This window comes from Cricetulus griseus, chromosome X, assembly GCF_003668045.3.
Source record: "Cricetulus griseus strain 17A/GY chromosome X, alternate assembly CriGri-PICRH-1.0, whole genome shotgun sequence".
NCBI lineage: Eukaryota > Metazoa > Chordata > Mammalia > Rodentia > Cricetidae > Cricetulus > Cricetulus griseus.
In genome coordinates, this window is record NC_048604.1 from 69,760,542 (window position 1) to 69,785,113 (window position 24,572).

General features: G+C 41.7%; 1 protein-coding gene across 2 annotated transcripts in view; it reads right to left on the minus strand.

Moving 5' to 3' along the window:
* Window positions 1-22,905: 22,905 nt before the first annotated feature.
* Window positions 22,906-24,572, minus strand: part of Dgat2l6 (diacylglycerol O-acyltransferase 2 like 6) — a 32,918-nt gene continuing 31,251 nt past the window's right edge. For both annotated transcript variants that reach the window (XM_027431717.2, XM_027431718.2), the window contains 2 exons: window positions 24,042-24,253; window positions 22,906-23,601 (listed from right to left, as the gene is read on the minus strand). In XM_027431717.2, coding sequence (XP_027287518.1) covers window positions 23,447-23,601; window positions 24,042-24,253 — 367 coding nt within the window. In that variant the 3' untranslated portion in view covers window positions 22,906-23,446. The remainder of the gene's footprint in view (window positions 23,602-24,041; window positions 24,254-24,572) is intronic.

Genomic DNA, 24,572 nt, shown 5'->3' on the forward strand with positions numbered 1-24,572 from the left:
CTACTAGCTAAGCCAGCGGTAGAAAACACAAATGCTTTTAGGGACCTGAGGTACTAGAAGTGCAGGAACCAGCTGACAGTCTTAAGGAATGATAGGAGTATGATGAGAGATACTGCTAAAGGCCTTACATCATTTTGTATCTTAAGCAATTTCAAACATACAAAAATTAAAAGAATAATATAAGGCTATGTTATTCTTATATCATTAACTATCTAAACTTGCTAATATTATGCGTATTTATGTACTAATATCTTTTTTTGGAAGCAGTTCTAAATTTTAAAATGATGACCATGCTTTCTAACAAAACAAAACTCCAAATTTGCCCCAAGATTTTGAACAGTGAGGGGTGGCTGGGATAGAAGCACAGACATGCCTGAGGAAGTCCTGGTAGTCCAGTCAACACTAAGGATCTGACGTGGAACAAAGTGAACCAGCAGGAACTAACATGGCCTTCCAGTTATCTCCCATCCATCTTATTTCTGGAAACAGTATATAATCCTTTACAAATCTGCTCATGTTTTTCTCCCTTTTTATTGTATTTGTGCTTGTATGAAACACATCATACATATAAAGAGCTAAAAAACATATTTGTCTCTATCACCCAGAATAAATGTTACTGGATTGAGGGGGTATCTCAGTTTTAGAATATGGACCTTGCATGTGCAAGGCTCTTGGTTTGATCCCCAGCACTGTAAAACAAATCCAAAAGAGATGGAAGTGATAATGCTAGTAACTTCCAATGCCCTTTTTATGCTCTTGGCTCATCTGATTCTCCAGTCCACCTGCGCCATGAGCAACCACTATATTGATATTTCTCTATTATTTTGCATTTGTAACTTTATCCCATATGCATGTAAGTCTCCTAAACAAAAGATAAAAGTTTGTCTTCATTTGATAGAGACACCCCTCAACTTATGATTGTTTTACATACTGATAAACTCACTAACTAAAACATATTGTAAGTAGAAGTGAATTTAATACCCCTGACCTGACAAGCATTATAGCCTAGTAACAGCACACTGTAGAATATTTGTTCCTTCTCCTTGATTGTGTGGTTCACTGGGAACAGCGAGTCACTCCCACTGCTAAGTATCACAAAAGAGAATCACTGACTGGGGGAAAGACTCAAAATTCAAAATACAGTTTTCAGTTAGTGCATGTCATTTTGTACCGTTAAAGTTGGGAGACTGAAATTCAAATCACCATTGAACTCAGTGTGTTTATCAGTTTTCTGTCACTGTGTCAAAATACCTAAGACAACCAGCTTATGGAGATGAAAGCTTTATTTTTGCTTGTGGTTTCAGATGTTTTAATTAATGCTCATTTTGGGGCCCTTTGCCATGGTGGGAGAGTGTGGCAGAGGAGACAGACAGGAAGGTGCCAGATTCTCAGTAACCCTTTCAAAGACACTCTTCAAAAGACCTAGCTACATTCTAACAGGCTCCTCCTTCTAAAGGCTCCAGTATCTCCCAATATTACTAAACTGAGGATCAGTTCCATGTTTGCTTGAGTTCTTTGTTTCCTAATTTGTAGATTGTCTTTGGTTTCCTTAAGAATTTTAAGTTCTAAATTTTATTGTTGTTAATTTATCAACCCTTTCCTTAATTTATTTTTCAGTACTGTATTTTCATCATTTCTACCCCCCACCTTCTCCAACAAACTCTTCCTATGCCCTTAACTATTTCTCAAATTCATGACTTCTTTATTATTCACACACACACACACACACACACACACACACACACACACACACACACAAACCCTACTGAGTCCAATTTAGTGTTGCTTATATGTGCATGTGTTTGGAGCTGACCACTTGGGATAATACTTACCTTTGAAGTTTGAATTTTGGGGTACAGTTTTATAAACCCTTTCACTATGAGATTATGAAGACCTTTAAACATTTTCTTTCAAAGGTTTGAATTCTTGTTTTTTTTTCTAAAAATTATGACTTTAGGGGAAATGGGGGGTGTTATGATCCAGGCAAACCTGGCCCTACCCCTTGGGAACCTGGCATAGTGTGTCACCCCTCTGTGCATAGCAGGCAGTGCCCTGGCTCTGTATACAGGTGAGAAGGTCCCTTTAAGAGACAGGGCAGTGGTGGCACATGCTTTTAATCCCAGCGCACAGGAAGCAGAGGCGGGTGGACCTCTGTGAGTTCAAGACTAGCCTGGTCTACAGAGCTAGTTCCAGGACAGCCTCCAAAGCCACAGAGAAACCCTGTCTCAAAAAACCAAAAAGAAAAAAAGAAAAAAAAAAGACAAGCTCTGCCTACTTTCTCCCTCTCTGCTGTTTCTGAAGAGGCAGCCCTTTCTGGTGTCTCTGTCTCTCACTCTTTCTCTTCTCTATTCTTTTCCTATTCCCTTACCTTCTCCCAATAAACTTCCACATAAGTTATGTCTGCAGGTCTCTGTCTCTCACAGGCCATTTGTCCCTCACCCACCATTGGCTCCTCACTGAGTATTATCACAGGGGCCACTGAAAAATAACAGGTTAATCTCCATAGAAGTTGGTCTGAGTGCTTCTCTGTCTGCAAATGGACTGGAGCTCAGCTTCCTGCTTCCTCTGGAAGTGCCTCCCCTTGATTTAAAATCAGAACTGAATACCCATGCTCACCCCCAACCTCCTCACTCTTGATGTCTCATATTTTCTCTAGCTAAGATCTGTTGGAAAGAAGCGTAAGTCCAAGGACTTAAGTGCAAGATGCTTTATATCTCATTCATCTGTCCAAGAAAAATTCAAGTAGTTACTATGTGCTACCTGTGCGTGCTTCATAGTACAGGAAGTGTTATGGGAGGGATGTAGAAAAAAAACTATGTCCATTACTGTGCTTACATTCTAGGGAGGGAAGATAGCAACTAACAAACACACAATATAATATAATATTATATTATGGCCAAAATAATATAATAATGCCAAGTGATACTGTGGACTGTAAGATACGATCAATCAGACTCAGCAGGATGGAGAATGAGGTGCCATTTTAGATAGGCTGATCAGGGAAGGCACATGGCACCTATAGGGAGTGGTATCCCTGACAGAGAAGACAGCAGCTACAAAAGGCCTTGAGTTAAGAGCATGCATAACTTGTTCATGGAGCAGCAAGTAGGCCAGTGTGGTTGGAATGTAGTGAGCAACAATGAACAGTAGGAAGTTGAGCATTAGAGGAGATGATTCACTTAGCCATGGCCAGTTTGTGAAGATATAAGTTATCTTGAGTCATCAGTGAATGCTTGGGAAGCAGAAGCAAAGTCTAGGGATGAGTTTCGTTCATTTCAGGGATTGTTGTTAATGAGATAAATGATGCATTTCCCAGCCTCTGAAGACTTTCCCATTTTGTTCCTCTACTTGAAATACCTCTTTAGCACATATCCAGCTCAGATTAGAAGCCAGTCATTGGGCTGGGGAAAAGGCTTAGCCCATAGACTGCTTGCTGTGCAAGCAAGAGGCCCCAAGTTCAGGTCCCCAGGTGAACTCCAGGCTCGGCGAGGTGTGCTGTGTTTAAAAATAAGGAGGATCTCCACATAGAGGGATACTCTCTCAGCCAAGACACACTGGGGAGGGTCTAGGCCCTGCTCCAAATGATATGACAGACTTTAAAGAATCCCCATGGAAGGCCCCACCCTCCCTGGGGAGCAGAATAGGGCATCTGTGGGGGACAGGGAGGAGGGGAGAGAGAGGAACTGGGATTGACATGTAAAAGCAGGTTGTTTCTAATTTAAATTAAAAAGAGAAAAAAATCAAAATAAGGAGGAGCTAGGCATAGTGGCACATGACTTAAGTCCTAGCGCTTGGGAGGTAGAGGCAGTAGGATCTCTGAGTTTGAGACCAGGCTGGTATAAAGAGAAATTTTCAGGACAACCAGGGATACACAGTGAAACAAACAACAAACCTACAGTAAATAAATAAATATGGCAGAGAGTGAAAAATCTCAGAGGACTGCCTGGCTGAGGTGTCTCAAAAAGGACAATGAAATTGATTACTGTGGAGTAAGGAGTTTATTAGAAGTTATTAATACTATGAACAGAGAGACAACAGAATGTCGAGGGTTCCCAGCACTAGAGACAGACAGCATGCTGGGGTCTCTGAAGAGGGCAATCAAAATCTTTGTGTCAGGGGCTGGAGAGATGGTTTAGAGGTTAAGAGCACTGGCTGTTCTTCCAGAGGTCCTGAGTTCAATTCCCAGTAACCACATGGTGGTTCACTGGTGCCCTCTGCTGGCCTGCAGGCAGAATACTGTATACATAATAAAGAAATATTTAAACAAAATAAATAAATAAATAAATAATCTTTGTGGCAGAAATTTTTTTCTAATAACTTTTTGAGGATGGGGGAGGTTATACAGCAGAAGCCTGCAGCCAGGCTCTCTGATTCCTAGGTGTGGTGACCAGGGTGTGGTACTAAAACCATTTTAATGTAAACTCATTTCTCAGATGACAGATTCTGGCTCCAGGAAATCGGTAAACTAGGGACTCACAGGCAGTGTGTCAATAAGGTGCCTGTCAACATCTGTGAAAGAGAGAGCTGCCTGAAGTATCTTGGCTTTAGCAGCAGCTAGAGTCTACCATTACATTCTTACAGAGAGCAATACAGGAAGACACTGCCTGATGTTGACTGCTGGCCTCCACATAGGCCTATATACCTGTGTTACACACACACACACACACACACACACACACACACACACACACACAGAGGCACCACACACATGCATACACACTCATAGGCACAGACACACACAATGAAAAAAAAGCCACTCATCATCTTGACTCCTAGTTGCAGTGATATGAGCACATTTGAAGGAGCATATTTGTACTAGAATGATTTATGTGAGTTAGAGTGTAGGCTGAGTGCACGTAACAGCTCCTTTAAATAAGATAGAGATGTATTTTGTCTGTGTTATGAGTGGTAGCTTAGCTCTGTGGCTGGGCCATCTCACTTTATGGTCTCATTTTATCTCCATGACCTAAACTGGCTGTATCATAACTCTCTAGACCACTGTAGTAGTTTCCCTGCTTTAGTATTTGTTTCTTTACATTCCATTTTCTACAAGCAGCTAGAGGAAGGTTTGTAAACTCTGAGTTAGTTTTTGCCATTTCTCCGCTCAAAACTTCTTCAGGGATGAAGGTTATTTCTAGATGATGACATGGATGGATAACTTCCCAGGACATTTTTTCTTGCTGCTTTAGTTCTTGAGACAAGGTCTCACTATGCAGTCTAGATTGCACTTGAACCTGTAATCCTCCTGTCTCAACATCTTGTGTGCTGCTGGGATTTAGGTGTATACCATTATGCTCAGCACTCTAGGACATGATTAAGAAAAAAAAAAAAGGTATTATACAAAACAGCATGCAAAGTCTACATTTTGTGCAAGAAGAGGTAAATTGGAATATGTACATATCACAAATATACACAAGAAATGCATGCATATATATTAGAATTTGTATACATACAAATTTGTATATAAACAAATTCCTATGAATATATCCACACACATTCTCACGCATACATATAAATTCTTTTAATTGCTAAAAGAAACTTAGAAGGAAGAAAACAACAAATTAACAAAGATAATTAGCTGTGGGGAGTGAGTGGAAAGGAACCAGGTAGGGAAGTTTTATTAGAAATGAGACTTTTCTGAATATACTATGTCAGCTAAGAAGTGTGGAGATAATAACAGAAATAGAAAAACATTACTGTACAATCTCTGAAGAAGCAATGTATGGTCCTCATTAGTGACTGCTAGACTCATGAGGTGAACAGTATCTTTGGAATGTCACAGGGAAAAGTGTCAGCATGGCATGGTAATCCCAGTACTTGGGAGGCTGAGGTGGGAACTTTGGGGGTTTGAGGTCATCCCTAGCCCTATAGCAAATTTAAATCAAGTTCGGGATACATGAAACCTTGTCTCAGAAAAAAAGAAGGGGTGAAGAGAATACAGACTCCCACCATGACCATCTGCACTACTGATGAAGAGATAGCTTTGTGCCTCCTCGGTTGAATCTGAATCTACACGGGCCTCAGGCTGACTTCTATTTCACAAGAACAGGGAAAATGAATGAACAAGTTAAAATACATCACAAGGAGGCAAACAGACAAAGCAGAAATATAGAACTTGCTTTTATAGGGAAATTATGTGGGTTTCTTTTTTCAAGAAATCACAAACTGAACAAAGTGGAGTGAAAAGGAATAACACTAGACAAATAGTTTATATGACACCATAAAAAAAACTGGGAAAAACAGTTTGAAGGTGACTGTAACAACTCAGTTACAGACAGAGCATTAAATTATATGGAGAAATGGTTGATTTTGTTAGGTGTGATAATAGATTTATTTTTATGTAAGAAAATAGGCTTAAAATGTATTGATTATATTTTTAGATGTGACTATCTAGAGCAAGTGGTAACAGTAAAATTTGGCTAACTGCTGAATCCAGGTGGCAAGATCAAGGAGATTTATTATCCTGTCCTCCCTACTTTGATGTATGCTAAAAAGCTTTAAACTGTCCATTCCTTATTTAGATAAGAAAACATATCCAAAGTCACCCCTGGGTCTAGGAGGTCCTACTTGATCAAGCCTCCATTTACCTTTGACCTTCTGTTCCATTCTTCCCCTATATGGTCTGTTCCAGTTACTATCTGTCTGTTCCCTGACACTTTCATGGCAAAGAGACTCTTCTGGGTGTTTTGATTCCTCTCCCTGGACTAATCCTTCCCCTGGAGTAAGCTTCATGACAGTAACCGATAGTAACATGATAGTGTTGCTTTCTTGTCTGCCTGTCCAGTTATATACCAGCTCTGGGAGTGCTGGTCCTTAATTTATTTGAGCTGCCAGCCCAGGATCCTGACCAACGCCTGCCACATAGTAGGAATTCTACAATTCTGTATTTGAAGAATCTTGAAGACATGGAGCACCACTTCAGGACAACACGTCTGCTAACGTGCTAATCCTCTAGGAACACAGTGTGCTGGCCTGACCCCTATATGTCATATGGTATGGGTGATCTTGGGGATAAAGATAAGGCATCTAGCAGACTCTGCTTGTCTTCAGGGAGGATTTGTTTATACAGATGCTTTGTGCCTATTGCCTGGCTGACCTCCAGGCAGCCAGGTTTGTAAAGGAGGTGGAGTTCTCCATCTATCAGCTTAACTCCTGCTTCCTGACTCACCCAATTCCTGTCCCAGGCCATCCCTAAGATCTATTTTCTTCTAGTTACTATGGGAAACAAGAAAGCTGGTTGTCTAGAAACTCTTGGCGAGTCATACATACTACAGGCCCTAAATTCCCTTTGTGTTTTTCTGTTTTAGCGTGTCTGAAGATTGTGGTGTGGAGATTTATGCTCTGGATAGTTTTCTTCATGACAGTCTGGATCTGGGGCCTGATAGTAAGTTTGAAGTCATCTTCTAACAAGGAATTCTGCCCCCCCAACTACTTTCCCTGCAGTCACAGGACAGAATTCAACTTGGGCCTTTGGCATCCTAGGGATACCTGTTGAGAGATACCTGGGCAGAGACTCCAGTCAACTATTTTAAGCTCTACACATTCTAAAGGATATTAGCCAATAACTGTGCTGCACACATGGGTAATAGTGTTGTGTCATTGAAATTTGGAACAAGGATGTCATGATTTCCTGATAAATGTTGTCAAGGGCATTCTTTATTACCCCCAGAACCTTCCAAGTGCATTTCAGATATTTTTAATGTTACACTTTTATTTTTCGCAAATGGACATGACAAGTGGCAACTTACTATTGCAAAAGACATTAAAGAATCTCAGAGTAATAAAGTGTATATCTCATAAAGACAACAATGTAAGAAATATTATATAGCTATTAAAGAAAATCTTATTAAGCAGCTCAGCCAGTAAAATGCTTGGCAAACAAGCATGAGAAGCCGAGTTCGATCCCCAGCACCCATATAAAAAGCCAGGCAGCTGATATGTATAATATCAGAACCGTGAAGGTGAGACAGGAAGCTATCTGTAGGTGCCGGCCAGCCAGCCTTGTTGAATTGCTAATAATTCCAGGCCTTGCTTTGTGTTGTGCCCGAGTCACAAGGATGCCCAAAGAGACCAGGGAGACAGACGATGCAAATGTATAAGGTTTATTAAATTGTTTATCCTACACGGTAGGAGGGATCCCATCTAGCAAGCTGACACAGCAGCCTCCAGAGGGGGTGAAGTTCCCTGTCTATTGCTAGGTTTTAAAGACAAAAGTTACAGGTTTACATCAGTAGGTACTGGTTGATTTCTGATTAGTTGACATTTGGGGAACAATCAAGAAATTTCTCAAAGTCATATTTTGGCATGAAATACCTGTGTACCAGGTATTCTCATTGGTCAGTGCTGAGAGGGAACATTCTGTGGTTTCTATGGCTTTGTCTTGTTACTTGTAGGTGGCCTGTTGTTCATAGACATCATATAATTTTCAGAACCATATCCTGGAGACTATAGGGGAGGTTTTGGTCTCCCCTGGAGTTCCTTTTGTGGCCAAACAGTTCCCAGGAACCAAGTACCTAGGAGGCTGTGAGGTGGAGGGATCTGGAGTTTCTTTGTGTTTAGTTTTGGCTCTAGGCTCCAGGAGGCCAGAGGATCTAGAGTTTCCTTGTGTCAGAGGCCTACCTGTCTTTTCTTTAGCCTGTCATGGCTGCTAAAGCAGGGGGCTGAGTGAGGATCTGGTCCCTTTATTTTTAAATTATTAAAAGTGAAGCCTTTGAGTTTAGTTTTCCCCTTTCAGTTTGTATTTTTCAGCACTGTGAATTTGTGGTAGCATTAGGTAACAAAATGTTCAATTCAGTCTTATTGATACTTCCTTGCAAATAGCGACCTTCTTGGCCGATTTCTATTAACCTTGCCAGAATGACAGTGATCTCTGCTGGGGCCTGTGAGTACTCTTCCTCAGTTTTGATGTTCTACCCAACAAGTTCTCCTGTAGCTGTCACACTAGATGAAATGCCTTCCTTTGATAGCTTACTCTGCTTATTTTTATGTGCTCAAAGAGAAACAGTGTTTTTGCCAAAATAGTTGCTTAGCTCATTATCCACTAGTTGAGTCCAAAAATCAAAGGAGTGTATTTCAGCTTTGTCATAAATTTTGTTTATATTCTAAACTGATTAGACATTTCTCATATATTGGAAAATTGAAAAGTTGTTCAATTTGAAGGAAACTGACCAAAATGGCTGAAGAAGATTGTAAAGTGGATCAGATTTCATGACCTCTCCCATTTCAGACTTTCAGTGGTTTCCTATTCAGTAAGTTAGAATAGGGTCTGGGGAGATGGGTCAGTTGTTAACAGCACACACTGGTCTTGTAGCAGACCTAAATTTTGTTCCCAGCACAAACTCAGTCAGCTCACAACTACTTTTAACTCCAGCTCCAGGGGATCTGATATCTCTGGCCTCTTCAGGCCTGCACCACCCCCTATACGCATGCACACATATACATAATTAAAATAAGAAAATAAATCTTTAAGAATAAGGTTCCAAGCACTTGCCCAGACCTATGAAGGTTGATACAGGATTTCCCTATCCCTAAACCAGTCTCGTATCACTAGTTCACCTGGACCTCAGCTTGTAAACAGTTGCTGTTATTAGCACAAACAGGGCATTGAACATAGCATACTGTGAGGATTTTACTTGTGAGTAAAAGGGATTGCCCATAGACATAACTCTGTAGCTCATATTTCTCATTTTATCCTCTCTCTCTTTCTCTCTCTCTCTCTCTCTCTCTCTCTCTCTCTCTCTCTCTCTCTGGTGTGCGCTACAATTAGAAAAAGGTGTAAGTAACTGTGTCGACACACATTCTGTGTGTGCATGTGTGGGTGTGTACATTTGTATGCACCTATGTGGAGGCCAGATCTTGTGCAGGCCTGGTGTTGGCGACCATTAGCTGCTGTGATTTCATGAGTAAAACGACCATGTTGCGTTCAGAAGACAGTGTTTCTCAACATTCCCTCCCATCCTCCGGCTCTACATGTTTTCTGGCCCTCTCTTCTACAAGGTTCTGAGCCTTGGGGATAAGGGTGATGTAGACGTGCATTTGGGACTAAATACTCAACAGTCCTTGTTCTTAGCACCATGTGTCTTTACATTACCTGTTGCCTGTGAGGAAACAAAACTCTTTTTTTTAAAAAAGATTTTATTTATTTATTACATATATAACATTCTGCTTCCATGTATATCTGCACACCAGCAGAGGGCACCAGATCTCATAACGGATGGTTGTGAGCCACCATGTGGGTGCTGGGAATTGAACTCAGGACCTCTGGAAGAGCAGTCAGTGCTCTTAACCTCCGAGCCATCTCTCCCTCCCCGGAAACAAAACTCTTACAAAGACTGAGCAGTACTAAAATCTGTGGGGATAAATGTTATGTATTTATGAGGATGCCTGACAAGGTCTTCAATTAGGAAACCAACAGTAGCTAGCTGTCCCCTAAGGTCTATGAACTTTTGACTCAGTTTAAATACCAGGTGTGAATTCCCTCCTATGGAGCTGGATTCAAATCTAATCAGAAATATACATGCCACTATTTCAATGGTGGCCATATCTTAACTGGAAGGTTAGTATTGCTATAGAATTCAGGGTCCAACATTGGATGAGAACATTGATGATTTTACCCCCACATTGGCCTACATAGCATCTTTCAGCGCTATTAAAGCAGAAAGGAAGTTTTCAGGTTAGTTCTAAGTTGATTTTCCTTTGTCCCAAAACAAAAGTGTTTGATGTCTTCAGCAGTAGGTTCCCTTTTTGTTTTTCAAAACAGGCTTTCTCTGTGTCTAGAACTTGCTGTGTAGACTAGGCTGACCTTGACCTCACAGCGAACCACCTGCCTCTGCCTCCCCAGTGCTGGGATTAAAGGTGTCAACTACCACCACCTGACTCAAGCAATAGGTTCTTATCATCTAGTTCTAGGGGCAAGCAACAGCGATAGCCTGTATTGCTTCGGTGGTGGGAGGGCTCTGTGATCAACTGCTTATAGGAAGTGATCCATGCTTGGCACGGGGATTTTTGTTTAATAAGCCTTGGTTTCTGGTAGTAGCATTATCCACCTATCTAGGGTACCTTCATTCAAACTCCTTTGAAATATACATACGTGTGTGTGTGTGTGTGTGTGTGTGTGTGTGTGTGTGTGTGTGTGATGATATAATTTTTTTTTATTTTACTGAAGTTTACATTTTTAAAATGTCTGAGTAATCCTTGACTACGAGGTCCAGGTCCAGACATTTCAACACCAGAGATCATATTCCAGGCAAGTGGCTGTTGATCCTAAAAACCATTCAGCTCCCTCACTGGGGAACTTCTGTGATGAACTGAGAGGCCTGTTAATGGCTCTTACATGCAATATCCAATGCTTAAACTTCTGATGGTGTGCTTCGGAGTATGCCAAGAGTAGTTGCCTTTCAAATGATATATATTAATATTAATTAGCTTAACAACTTATGCGTTTCTATAGGCTTTTTGTTTTGTTTTTTTCGAGACAGGGTTTCTCTCTATTGTTTTGGAGCCTGTCCTGGAACTGGCTTGGTAGACCAGGCTGACCTCAATCTCACAGCCTCCTGAGTGCTGGGATTAAAGGCATGTGCCACCAATGCCCAGCTTTCTATAGACTTTTCATACATCCTTAGTTTTGGTTAACTCTCCCTCAACCCCTCCTCTCAAGTGTCTGCCCCCCCTCACATCCCATCCTATCCCATCCCCACTTAAATCTTTCTGTCCCCAGTATCCTCTTCTCCTTTCTTCTCTCCCTATACTCATCCCTGTCTCTGCTTAAACCTTTCTAAATATCTTTTTTGATGTCATGGAAGTGTGTTCTAATTCTAGCAATCTTAATAATTCAATTATTATTGTTTCTTTTTATTTACTTACTTTTATTTTTATATATCAGTGTTTTGTATGTCTATATAAGGGTACCACATGCATGCAGAAGCTGGGGAGGCCAGCAGAGGGCATCAAGTCTCCTGGAATTGGAGTTGCAGACAGTTGTGAGCTTTCATGTGGATGCTAGGAACTGAATCCAGGTCTTTAGGAGCAGCAAGTGCTCTTAAAATCCAAGTCATCTCATCTTTCCAGCCCACATTTAAGTATTTTTATCATTATTTAGCATATAACAAATATTAAGTGGTCAAGAGCATGTATTGCTCTTTCAAAGGACCTAAGTTCAGTTCCCAGCACCCATGTTGGGTGGTTCACAACTGAAAGGCCCAGGCCCTCACCCGGGCCCTGGCTTTGACAAAGACCCAGCAGGACATAGGACTGTGCCCCTGACCTTGCCCTAATTACTGAAAAAAACCCCACAAGATATCCCCAATATGGTAAAGAACCAACCAGAGGCTAGGCTAGCAGCCTCTGGATGCACTTACTGATAAGGAAGGAATTCAGTAATTACAGCAACCACCACCAAATATGGCAATTTTCCTGCTACTGCTGCTGACCAATCAAGTTAGGACAGGTACCCCCAGCCTGGAGGTACACCAATCCTGAGACTGTTAGTATGCAATTTGCAGACTCCCTTGCTGTACCCCAATAAATGCCCTTTCCCCATTGCAGTTGGAGGTCTCTCCTGCTCCACAGCTGCTTTGGATGGACAAGAGACCTGAGATTGAACTCACAACTAAAGAGACTCTGGTTTTTCATCAAATCTGGTCTCTTGGTGGTCTGGAATCTGGGCACAACAACAACCACCTGTAAACTCAGCTCCAGGTCTCCAGGTGACCCAATTACTACTTCTGATTTCTGTGGGTAACAGCACTAACATGGCATACACCCACCCATACAAATATTTTTAAAATATATTAGAGAGGCCTGTATAGTGCACTCTGTAATCTCAGCTGCTCAGAGGCCAAGGCGGGAGAATAACATGTTCGTGGTCTACCTGGATTATAGAATGAATTCCAGACCAGCCTGGGTACATTTGTAAAATCTTGTCTCAAAATCAATAGTAAAAAGAGGGCTGGGATTCAGTGGGAAGACACTTGCTTAGCTCGTGGGAGGCCTTAGTTAAAACCCCAATATAAAAAATTGTGCAGTTTTTCTTTGTTAGCTAATATTGCATCATAGACATTGTTTTTCTTATTTCAATAATTGGATAAGACCTTACTAGTGATGCAGAATTCTGTAAAGGACTTATTTTATCTGTATATATTAATTGTATAAACTAGTGGGTTTCTTTCTTTTTTATTTGCAGATTTTTTATTTGAATTAGAAACAAGATTGTTTTAATGACAATCCCAGTTCCCTCTCCCTCCCATCCTCCCCTACCACCACCCCCCCAACTAAAACCCTACCTATCACATATCCTTTCTGCTCCTCCTGGATGGTGAAGCCTTCCATAGGGTGTCATCAGAGTCTTTCGTTTCCTTTGGGGTAGGGCCTAGGCCCACCCTCGTGTGTCTTGGCTCAGAGAGTATTCCTCTATGTGGAATGGGCTCCCAAAGTCCATACCTATGCTAGGGATAAGTACTGAACTACTGCAGGAGGTCCCGTAGATTTCTGAGGTCTCCTCACTGAAACCCATTCTCCTTGGGTCTGGATCAGTCCCATGCTGCTATCCAAGCTATCAGTCTAGGGAGCAAGAGCTCCCCATGTTCAGGTCAGCTGTTTCTGTGGGTTTCACCAGCCTGGTCTGGACCCCTTTGCTCATCACTCGTCCTTCTTTGCAACTGGATTCCAGTTCAGATCAGTGATTAGTTGTGGTGTCTGCTTCTACTTCCACCAGCTGCTGGATGAGGACTATCGGGTGGCAAATAAGTCAGTCATCAATCTCATTATCAGGGGAGGGCATTTAAGGTAGCCTCTCCTCTGTTGCTTAGATTGTTAGCTGGTGTCATCTTTGTAGATCTCCAGACATTTCCCAGTGCCTGATTTCTCTGTAAACCTAAAATGTCTCCCTCTATTATGGTATCTCCATTCTTGTTATCTTCTATTCTTCCCGTGACTCAGCCTTTCTGCTCCCTCATGTCCTCCGCACCCCTCCTCTTCTCCCCTTCTCATTTTTCTAGCTCGCTCCCCCTTCTTCCCATGCTCCCAATTTGCTCAGGAAATGTTCACCCTTTCCCCTTCCCAAGGGGACCATGTATCTCTCTCTTAGGGTCCTCCTTGTTTACTAGCTTCTCTGGCAGTGTGGATTGTAGGCTGGTAATCCTTTACTCTATGTCTAAAATCCATATATGACTGAGTACATACCATGTTTGTCTTTTTGTGATTGGGTTACCTCGCTCAGAATGGTTTCTTCTAGTACCATCCATTTTCCTGCAAATTTCAAGATTCCATTGTTTTTTCTGCTGAGTAGTACTCCATTGGGTAAATGTACCACATTTTCTCTATCCATTCTTCAGTTGAGGGGCATCTAAGCTGCTTCCAATTTCTGGCTAAATAATGAATTTCATTATGACATCTCCATACATATAATGTATGCATTTTAAGGGGATTCTAACTTTTTATTTTTTCCCAGATTTTTTAATTTGAATTAGAAATAAGATTGTTTTACATGACAATCCCAGTTCCCTCTCCCTCCCGTACTCCCCTACCACCTCCCCAACTAAGACCCTACCTATCACACATCCTTTCTGCTCCCCCTGGAGGGTGAGGCCTTCCATAGGGTGTCATCAGAGTCTATCATATCCTTTGGGATAGGGCCTAGGCCCACCCCGTGTGTCTTGGCTCAGGGAGTATCCCTCTATGTGGAATGGGCTCCCAAAGTCCACACCTATGCTAGGGATAAGGACTGAACTACTACAGGAGGTCCTGTAGATTTCTGAGGTTTCCTCACTGAAACCCATTCTCCTGGGGTCTGGATCAGTCCTATGCTGGTATCCCAGCTACCAGTCTGGGGAGCAAGAGTTCCCCAATGTTCAGGTTGGATTCTTCCCTTTTTGAGATAAGGTTTGTCTGTGTAGTCTTGACTGTCCTGGAACTTGCTCTGTAGATCAGACTGGCCTTAAACTCACAGAGATCTTCCTGCCTCTCCCTCCCGAGTGCTTGGATTAAAGGCGTGTGCCACCACGGGCCCGCTTTAAGGGGATTCTGAATTCAACTTATTCTTACTTTGGTTTAGATGCTTACATGTTAAATATATAAGTGATATTGTTCTATAGCATCCTTTTTTGGCATGTGTGCTGTTTTTGTTTCAGACTGCCTGCTATCATTAGTGAAAACACGTGAAAAAGGATGTATCTTGGTGGCCTTCTTTGGGGTAGTTACATTGGTTTCACAGGATGATACTTTGTACATAATCAAAACTGAATTGATTCCTCATACCTTATATAATAAAGGAAAGACAGAATTAAATATAGAACATAAGACAGAAATTTTTAAGGAAAAACACATCTAAGAGAAAATTTTGGCAACCTAGAACTCTGAAGTTCACAGACATGACACCAAAAGCAAGATATTCTTAGAAGGCTGAAGAGTGACTCTTATGAAGATAGCCATACCCCAGGTCTCAGAAATGCTGAACTAGCACCTTCCCGAAAGACACACCATAGAAGTGATTCATTTAAAACTCTGGAGATTATACAGGATCTTCTGTGTGGAGGTCCTGTGTGTTATCATGTGTGTTATCACATGGGTTCATAGAACATAAAGGCAGAAAGATCAGAGTTAGAGGATATCTGATGACGATAGCAGAGGTGGAGTAATGTCTCTGCTAGTAGAAAGCCAAGAGCTGAAAGATGTGAACAACCATTACAGACAAGGGAACAGATCCTCCATAGAGGGCCCAGAAAGAATAAAGCCATCTTGATTCTATCTCAATGACATCCATTCTGAGGTTTTTGGCTTCCAAGACTGGCAGATCAGTTGTTTTAAAAGTTGCTAAAGCTGGACTTGGTGGCCCATGCCTGTAATCCCAGGAGTTTGAGGTAGCCTGATCTACATAGTGAGTTCCAGGCCAACCAGGGGATACATAGTAAGACCCTGGTTCAAAAAATAGTCATTAACTTGGTAGCAGTTAGTAGCAGCTTAAGTAGGAAACTCATACAATTCATGCAAAAGAAAAAAAATTGTAAGTGGGCTTCAACTTTTTTTTTTTTTTTTTTGCAAAAGGCCCCATTAAAATGTTGAAAAGAGGGCTGGAGAGATGGCTCACTTTTTAAGAGCACCAACTGTTCTTCCAGAGGACCCAGGTTCAATTCCCAGCACCTACATGGCAGCTCACAACTGTCTATAACTCCAAGATCTGACACATTCACAAAGACATACATGCAGGTAAAACACTGAGGCACATAAAATAAAATAAATTATTTTTTAAATGTTGAAAAAAGGTTTTTGGCGTGAAACACACCTGTTATCCCAGCATGTGGAGGAGGGGGGCCGAGACTAGGGGGATTGCCAGTTCAAAGTCATCTTGGGATACATAGGGAGCCCCAGGCCATCTTGGGCTACATAGCAAGATTCTTTGCTATGTAGCTGAAAAGATAATGCACAGACTAGGAGAAAATATCTACAAGCCATATGTCCAATGAGCAAATAGTATCTAGAATTTATAAAGGACCCACAAAACTCAGTATTGAAGAACAAATCTATGGGCAAATGAGATGGCTCAGAGAGAAAAAGCACTTGCTGTACAAGCCTGACAACCTGAGTTTGGGATCTCGAGAAACCAACGTGGAACTGACTCCTACACCACACACACACACACACACACACACACACACACACACACACACACACACACACAAGCGTGCCTGCAAGCAAGCTAAAAATAACACAATGTCTTTCAGTAAATAAATGGTTAAGCAAAGGTGGCACAACCAGGTCATGGAACAAATCCTGCTCAGTCAAAGGAAGGCTACTTTGATACATGGTAACTTAAATCGTTAGGGCATTGTGCTTAGCGAAAAGAGCAGATCTCAAAAGATTGTATATTATATGATTCTACTTGCATACTCCTCGAAATGACAAAGCTTTAGAGATGGAGAAGACAGTAGTAACTGCCAGGGAACAATAGTAAAGTTGGTATTTTACTGGGTAATATGGGGCCATTTGTCTGTGGTGATGGAACATTTCTACATTATGATGGATATAATGACTATACTAATCTATATAGAGAGCAAAGTTGTGCACATACATGTGCTCACAGACACAAATTATGCATGTGAATATACTTAAAATTGAATGAGGCCCACATCTAGTTAACAATATTGTACCATGTTAATTGCATGTTTTGGTACTGCACTACATTTCATAAGATATCATCATTGCAGGAAGCCAGATAAATGTTCAAGGGATTCTACTCCTGTGACTTCTGGTGAATTGACAAGTTACCTTAAAATAAAAAGCATTAACATTTTACTATGATTATATTTCCTTTAAGACTCCTTTTATTTTTATTTTTTTTTGCCACTAGTTGAACCCAGAACCTCATTAAACTAGTCAAGTACTGTTCTAATGAGCTACATCCCCCCAGTGGTAATACTTTTCTTTAAATAGGCCCATTTCTTTGAGACAGAATTCACACAACACAAAATTCACCATTTTATGGGAGACTAAATTAGGAGGATCATGGATTCAGAACTATCCTAGACTACGTAATGAAGTCCTTCTCAATAAAGCCATTTTTTTTTGTTTTGTTTTTCGAGACAGGGTTTCTCTGTGTAGCTTTGGTGCCTATCCTGGCACTCGCTCTGGAGACCAGGCTGGCCTGGAACTCATAGAGATCTGCCTGCCTCTTCCTCCAGAGTGCTGGGATTAAAGGGGTGTGCCACCAACGCCCAGCTGCCAAATATTTTTAATGGAGAAAAAAAGGAACTACATATAGGCTTTAAAACTTTTAAACTAAGATTTCACCATGGCTTCCTGAGCCTGTTTTCTGGTTACACTCAGGACCACCAGCCTGGGAATGACAACACTCACTGTGAACTGGTCCCTCCAATATCAACCATCAATCAAGAAAATGCATCACAGACTTTGCCCACAGGCCAGTTTGGTGGAGGCATTTTCTCAGTTGAGGTTCGTTCTTCTTAAATGACTCTAGCTTGTATCAAGTTGAAGTAAAATACATAGTAACTCAATTATTTGCTTAATTATTTGAATATAGTATTTTCTTAAAGTAACTTCATCATTTTATATTTTCATAAGCAATATCCAAGAGTTTCAGTTTCCCAACATCCCAACAAACAGCTAATATTGTGAAAACCAATTAATTGATGTATATGTGTACATTTGTTTCTATACTCTTTTTTAAAAATAAATTTGTTTATTTATTTATTTTACATCCCAGCCAGTGTCCATCTATTTGCCTTTAAGTTTCCTGGTGACATTGTTTTTAACAGCTGTGTAGTACTCCATTATGTAAAAGTACCATGTTTTCTTTATCCATGAGTGTTGATCCTCTCATTTCTTTTTTTAAAGAATTTATTTATTTATTATGCATACAGTATTTTGCCTGCATGTATGTCTGCAGGACAGAAGAGGGCACCAGGTCTCATTATAGACATTTGTCAGCCACCATGTGGTTGCTGGGAATTGAACTCATGACCTTTGGAAGAGCAGTCAGTGCTCTTGACCTCTGAGCCATCTCTCCATCCCCTTGATCCTCTGATTTCTTTCTCTATCCATTTATCATTTGTATATAAGAGGGCTATGTAGCACGAATTCTCTTTGGCCTTATTAATAAAACTCAGAGTCAGTTATCAGGGGGTGATAGCTGAGGGATCAGATTAGCTGAGTGAGCAGCCAGCAACTAGAGTGCTTACCTCTACCAATGCTCAGACCAAAGAGGCGATCCTGTCCTCAGACTGCATCTCCAGACTGCACCCTCAGACTGACTGCTTCAGACTGCCTGAGCTCCTGTCTCCTCCTCATATACCTCTCTTCGTCCAGCCATATCATTCCTGTCTCCACCTCCCTAGTCCTGGGATTAAAGGCAGGTGACTCCAAGTGCTAGGAGCTCTGTTTCTCGTTTAGATTGGATCAATTTATGTAGCCCAGGGTGGCCTTGAACTAACAGAGATCCATCTGCCTCTGTCTCCCTGTTACTGGGATTAAAGTTGTGTGCCACCACTGCCTGGCCTCTATGGCTAACTAGTGTGACTAGCTCTGCACTCTGATCTTCAGGCAAGCTTTATTTGTTATAGAATAAACAAAATTCTCACCTTGGGATTTTTTAAAGTTAATCTTGTATAGGCAACTTGATTAAGGAGTTCCCTAGTAGAATTTTTGGGGTACCTTACATATACTACTATATCATCTTCAAATAATACTTTGACTTCTTCCTTTCCAATTTGTATCCCCTTGATTTCTTTTAGTTGTCTTATTGCTTTAGCTATTTCAAGTACTATATTGAATAGGTATAGAGAGAGTGGACAACTTTGTCTTGTACCTGATTTTAGTGGAATTGCTTTGAGTTTCTCTCCATTTAATTTGATGTTGGCTTTCTGTATATTGCTTTTATTATGTTTAGATATGTCCCTTGTATCCCTGATCTCTCCAAGACTTTTATCATGAAGGGCTGTTGCATTTTGTCAAAGGCTTTTTCAGCATCTAAGAAGATGATCATGTGGTTTTTCTTTTTCAGTTTGTTTATATGGTGGATTACATTGATGGATTTTTGTATGCTGAACCAGCTCTGCATCTCTGGGATGAAGCCTACTTGGTCATGGTAGATGATCTTTTTGATGTGTCCTTGGATTTGGTTTGCCAGTATTTTATTGAGGAGTTTTGCATCGATGTTCATGAGGGTAATTCGTCTGTAATTCTCTTTCTTTGTTGAGTCTTTGTGTGGTTTGGTTATCAGAATGACTGTGGCCTCACAGAAAGAATTTGGCAATGTTGCTTCTGTTTCTATTTTGTGGAATAATTTGAGGAATATTAGCATTAGTTCTTTGAATGACTTTTTGAATTCTGTGTTAAAACTGTCTGACCCTGGGCTTTTTTTTTGGTTGGGAGTCTTTTAATGATTGCTTCTATTTCCTTAGGGGTTATTGGTCTATTTAAATTGTTTATCTAACCTTGATTTAACTTTGGTAAATGGTATCTGTCCACGACTTTTATAGTTTCCAATTTAGTGGAGTATGGGTTTTTGAAGTATGACCTGATGATTATCTGGATTTCCTCGGCGTCTGTTGTCATATATCCCCTTTTGTTGCTTCTATACTCTTAATTTCATTTAACTGACTTTTTTTGTTTTGTTTTTTGATAGGGTTTCTTCCCCCCCCCCCCACAGCGTTTCTCTGTATTGTTTTGGAGCCTGTCTTGAAACTTGCTTTGTAGACCAGGCTGGCCTCAAACTCACAGAGATCTGCCTGTCTCTGCCTCCTGAGTGCTGGGATTAATAGCGTGCACCACCATTGCCCAGCAATGTACTTTTTTTTTACTGAAAATTTTTCTTTGATATACATTGGACACAATTGTGATGGCTAATCTTACTTGTCAATTTGAGAACATCTGGAATCACTAAAACCCAAAATGCTTATCTAGCCAATGAAGGATTTTGTTAATCAGATTATCTGAAGAAGGAAGGCCCAATCTAAATCCCGTCCACACCTTCTAGTGGCGGTTCACATAGAAGTACAAGGAAGAAGGAAGCTTTTGCCTGCTTGTACTCTCTTGCTGGCAAATTTATCTATCCTATTGCTGAGGCATTCCTTCATTGGTATTTGGACTACCTTCTTTGTGATTTCAACATAGACTGAAGATCAGAAGCTCTCTAGGAATCCGAAAGGACTCCAGCACCAGACTGGGACTGCTGAGACATCCAGTCTCCAAGATTGAAAAACTGTCAGATTCTCTGCCTTCCTGTTGTTAGACAGCTAGCTATTCTATTGTTGGATACCCAGATGGTATCTTGTGAGCCAGTCTAATAAATTAATAAATCCTGGATGAATATATATATATATATATATATATATATATATAATCACACACACACATACACACACACACATATGTGTGTGTGTGTGTGTGTTTATGTACATACATTTGGATATATATCTAATAATGGAGTTGCTAGGTTATATGGTGTCTTAGGTTGATAAAATGCCTATCTATAATCCCAGTTCCTGGGAAAGAAGGCAGGAAGATCAGATTTTTCAAAATCATCTTCAGTTATCTAGTGAATTATAAGCTAGACGCATTTTTGTTCAATGTACAACAATGTATACTTGTGTAAAAGTGTTGAAGGAACCGGCTTCCCTTTTGGCAGCCATAGCGGTCGAACATGTGCTTCTATGACCTTGACCTAGTCACTAGAAAGTCAGATGCCTGTCTCGTGACAAGGAACCAATCAGAAGTTAGCTGGTGGCGCTATGCTTTACGACCCTGGGTGTGCTTTACGGACTAGCGCACAGCAATGACGTAGAGAGCATAGCAACCACCCTGGGAGGGCCTATGAGCCATAACAACCAGTTGACCAATCAACACAGGGCAAGCCCTCCAAGCCTGGAGGCACACCAATCGTGAGCCTGTGCGTGCCCCTAGACACTCCCCTTACGCTGCCCTATAAAGATCTATGCGCAGCAGCTTCAAGCCGTCTTTCTAGCTGTCCGCCATGGCGGGTGGGTGAAAGACCCGAGCTAACATGGGGTTAGCTCGTTAAATTACAATAAAGCCTCGTGCAATTTGCAGCAAGCTCTCGAATCCGCCTGGTGATTGGGGTGACCATGAACGTGAAGGAACCAGCTTCCTTTTGGCAGCCAAAACAGCCGAACACGTGCTTGCCATAAACCTGCCTTGGTCATGTAGAGGTCAGATGCCTGTCTCGTGACAAGGAACCCATCAGAAGTTAGTCACTAGAAAGTCAGATGCCTGTCTCGTGACAAGGAGCCAATTGGAAGTTAGCTGGTGGCGCTATGCTTTACGACCCTGGGTGTGCTTTACAGACAAGCGCACAGCAATGACATAGAGAGCATAGCAACCACCCTGGGAGGGCCTATGAGCCATAACAACCAGTTGACCAATCAACACAGGGCAAGCCCTCCAAGCCTGGAAGCACACCAATCGTGAGCCTGTGCGTAAGCCTGTGCGTACCCCTAGACACTCCCCTTACGCTGCCCTATAAGATCTTTTGGGAGCCCGTAGGAGCCATCTTTTCTAGCCGTCCGCCATGGCAGGTGGGTAGAAGACCCGAGCTAACATGGGGTTAGTTCGTTAAATTACAATAAAGCCTCGTGCAGTTTGCAGCAAGCTCTCGAATCTGCCTGGTGATTGGGGTGACCGCGAACCTGGCCTGGGACCCCGAGTTTTCGGGGGTCTAACAGTGTCATATGTGACAATTCCATGACAATGAATATATGCGATGAAATGTTTTAAAGAAAAAAATGGAAATCAAGCTGATAAACATGCCTCTGGAAAATGAGGGATGAAACTTGGTAGTGACCTAGGCATGTTAGAGAGAACTTTGCTTTGGAATTAGTGAAACATGTGTTTGAATGCTAGTTATATACAAAATCGTATGGCTTTGGACAGATTACTAAATTTCTTTTGTTTTTGTTGTTGTTGGTGGTGTTTTCAAGATGGGGTTTCTCTGTGTACTCCTGCCTGTCCTGGAACTCTCTCTGTAGACCAGGCTGGCCTCAAACTTAGAGATCCACCTGCAAGTTACTAAGTTTCCAAGGACTCTTGTTACTGGTAAATAGTGATGACAGTGAATACAGTCTCACAGGGAATGGTGTTAAGACTAGGACAAAGGGTATGAATACAATGATACGGCACACAGTAGGTATTTGACATCAAATTAAGTTTTGGCTGTTGAGCGGTGTTGTCATTAGCTCCACTGTGGCCCACTGTGGTTTCTGCAGTTGCTCTGTGGCTATCTGGCCCACTTGCTGGGTTTCTGCTCCACTGTGAAACAGTTGTGCTTCCATTCCTTTGCCCTTTATATAAAAAAAAGCATAAAGGATGGTTGAAGAAAAGAAACAGTTTGTCTGTACATTAGCAGAACTACAGAGTGACTAGGACCGAGTTGCACAGTGGTTTATTCTAGAGCTTTATTTTTGTGGGTGAAGCAATGTGATTGTACTGCCATCTGAAACACTAGTGTACTTGACAAGAGTCCTGACTGTCTCAGTTAGGAAGCCACAGTTCAGGCTCCCAGTTTACCCAGTCCTTAAATCATAAGGTAAGGGCCTGGCCTTGGGGGGATCCAAACCAGTCCTGTTCTAAGAAAAGCTTCTAAGCTTAAGCCTAAATATGAATGAACAATGCCACTAAGGTTTGTGGGGAAGCGATACAGTTTGTTGTCTTCTCATTGCCTTTATTGGGGAGTTGATGAGTGACTTACGGGACTCCTAAACTGGTTCATTGTCATAAAACAACAAGGCGTGACAGAAGTGCCCCCTCTGCTAGTCAGCCTTTGCCAGTCTTGTCCTGTCTTCCCTTTACCCAATTCATCTTGGCTATTTTGGGGGTGGGGGATTCAATTCCTGGATTGCCAATTACCAAATTCTCACTTCCCTGAGACTTCACTTGGATCTCTTATGGATCTGATTTTTAGTTACAGAGATTTTGATTTGTGTTATACAATTGTCAGCTCCTGGGTTTCAGAGAAGCCATATTTAGTTTTGTGTTGGTCAAACAGCTTTCGTAGGGCACTGATGTAAATCTCAAAGTACTTTGCCACCGTCTCCTTGTCAGGATCACAGATCTTGGGGACTGGAAGGGGTTCTCCCACTATGGAGGAGAAGAGACAAGTATCAGAGTCCCTACCCCAAGCAGGCTACCCACACCTCAGCAGGGAAGCACATTCCAACAGTATCTAAGGATGTTTCCCCGCCCCCTTCATTCTTTCCCCTTGTTGCAGCTATGTTCTGGAGCTCACTTCCTGGTCACCTAGGTTCCACCAATATTCCAGAGAATGAAAGCAAGCACAGGAAAGAGCTGAGTGAGTATACTTGAATAATGGTGTTTTCCTCACAGCTGGTGAGCTCTGGCCTACCTATGAATGGCCCCAAGTGCCATCTATTTGGTTGTCCTTCCCATCCTGCTTTCAGCGGCACCTATTGCAATTCCCTTAGTGTATCCCAGTTGTGAGCCAGATTGCCTTGGGATTGCTGGATTACTGAGAGTGGGGACCAAGAACTTGAGTGGCCCAGAAAAAGTAGAAAGCTCACCAACGGTGGTAATTGGATGATTGAAAGGCAAAAAGCCCCAGGAGGTCCGAGTGAGGCCCCTGCCATGGAAAGTACAGAAATTTAATCCTAGGATTTTTTTGCCAATTTTCTGGAAGTTTTTTTGGAAGAACCTTAGCCATGTGCCTTCAGGGAAGGTCTCTTGGTTGAAAATATTATTCTCACCAAAGGAATAAGAAGGAACAAGGTATGCCCTGTAAAGAGAGGGACAACAGTATGAGCTTTCTATTGAGGCAACGCTCCCTCAACAATGCTTTGAGGTGGGAAACACCCCCAACCTCTGAACAATCGGACAAGATTTCAAGCACCCCAACATCCCCAGCCTCATGTTTCCTTCTTTTTTAAAAAAAAAACAAGCTTTTCTCATTTTACATACCAATGCCAGCTCCCTCTCCCTCCCCTTCTTCCACTTCCCCCTTCCACTACCCCACCCCCCATCCACTCCTCAGAGACGGTGAGATCTCCCATGGGGAGTCAACAAAGTCTGTCACCATCACTTTGTAATGGGACCAA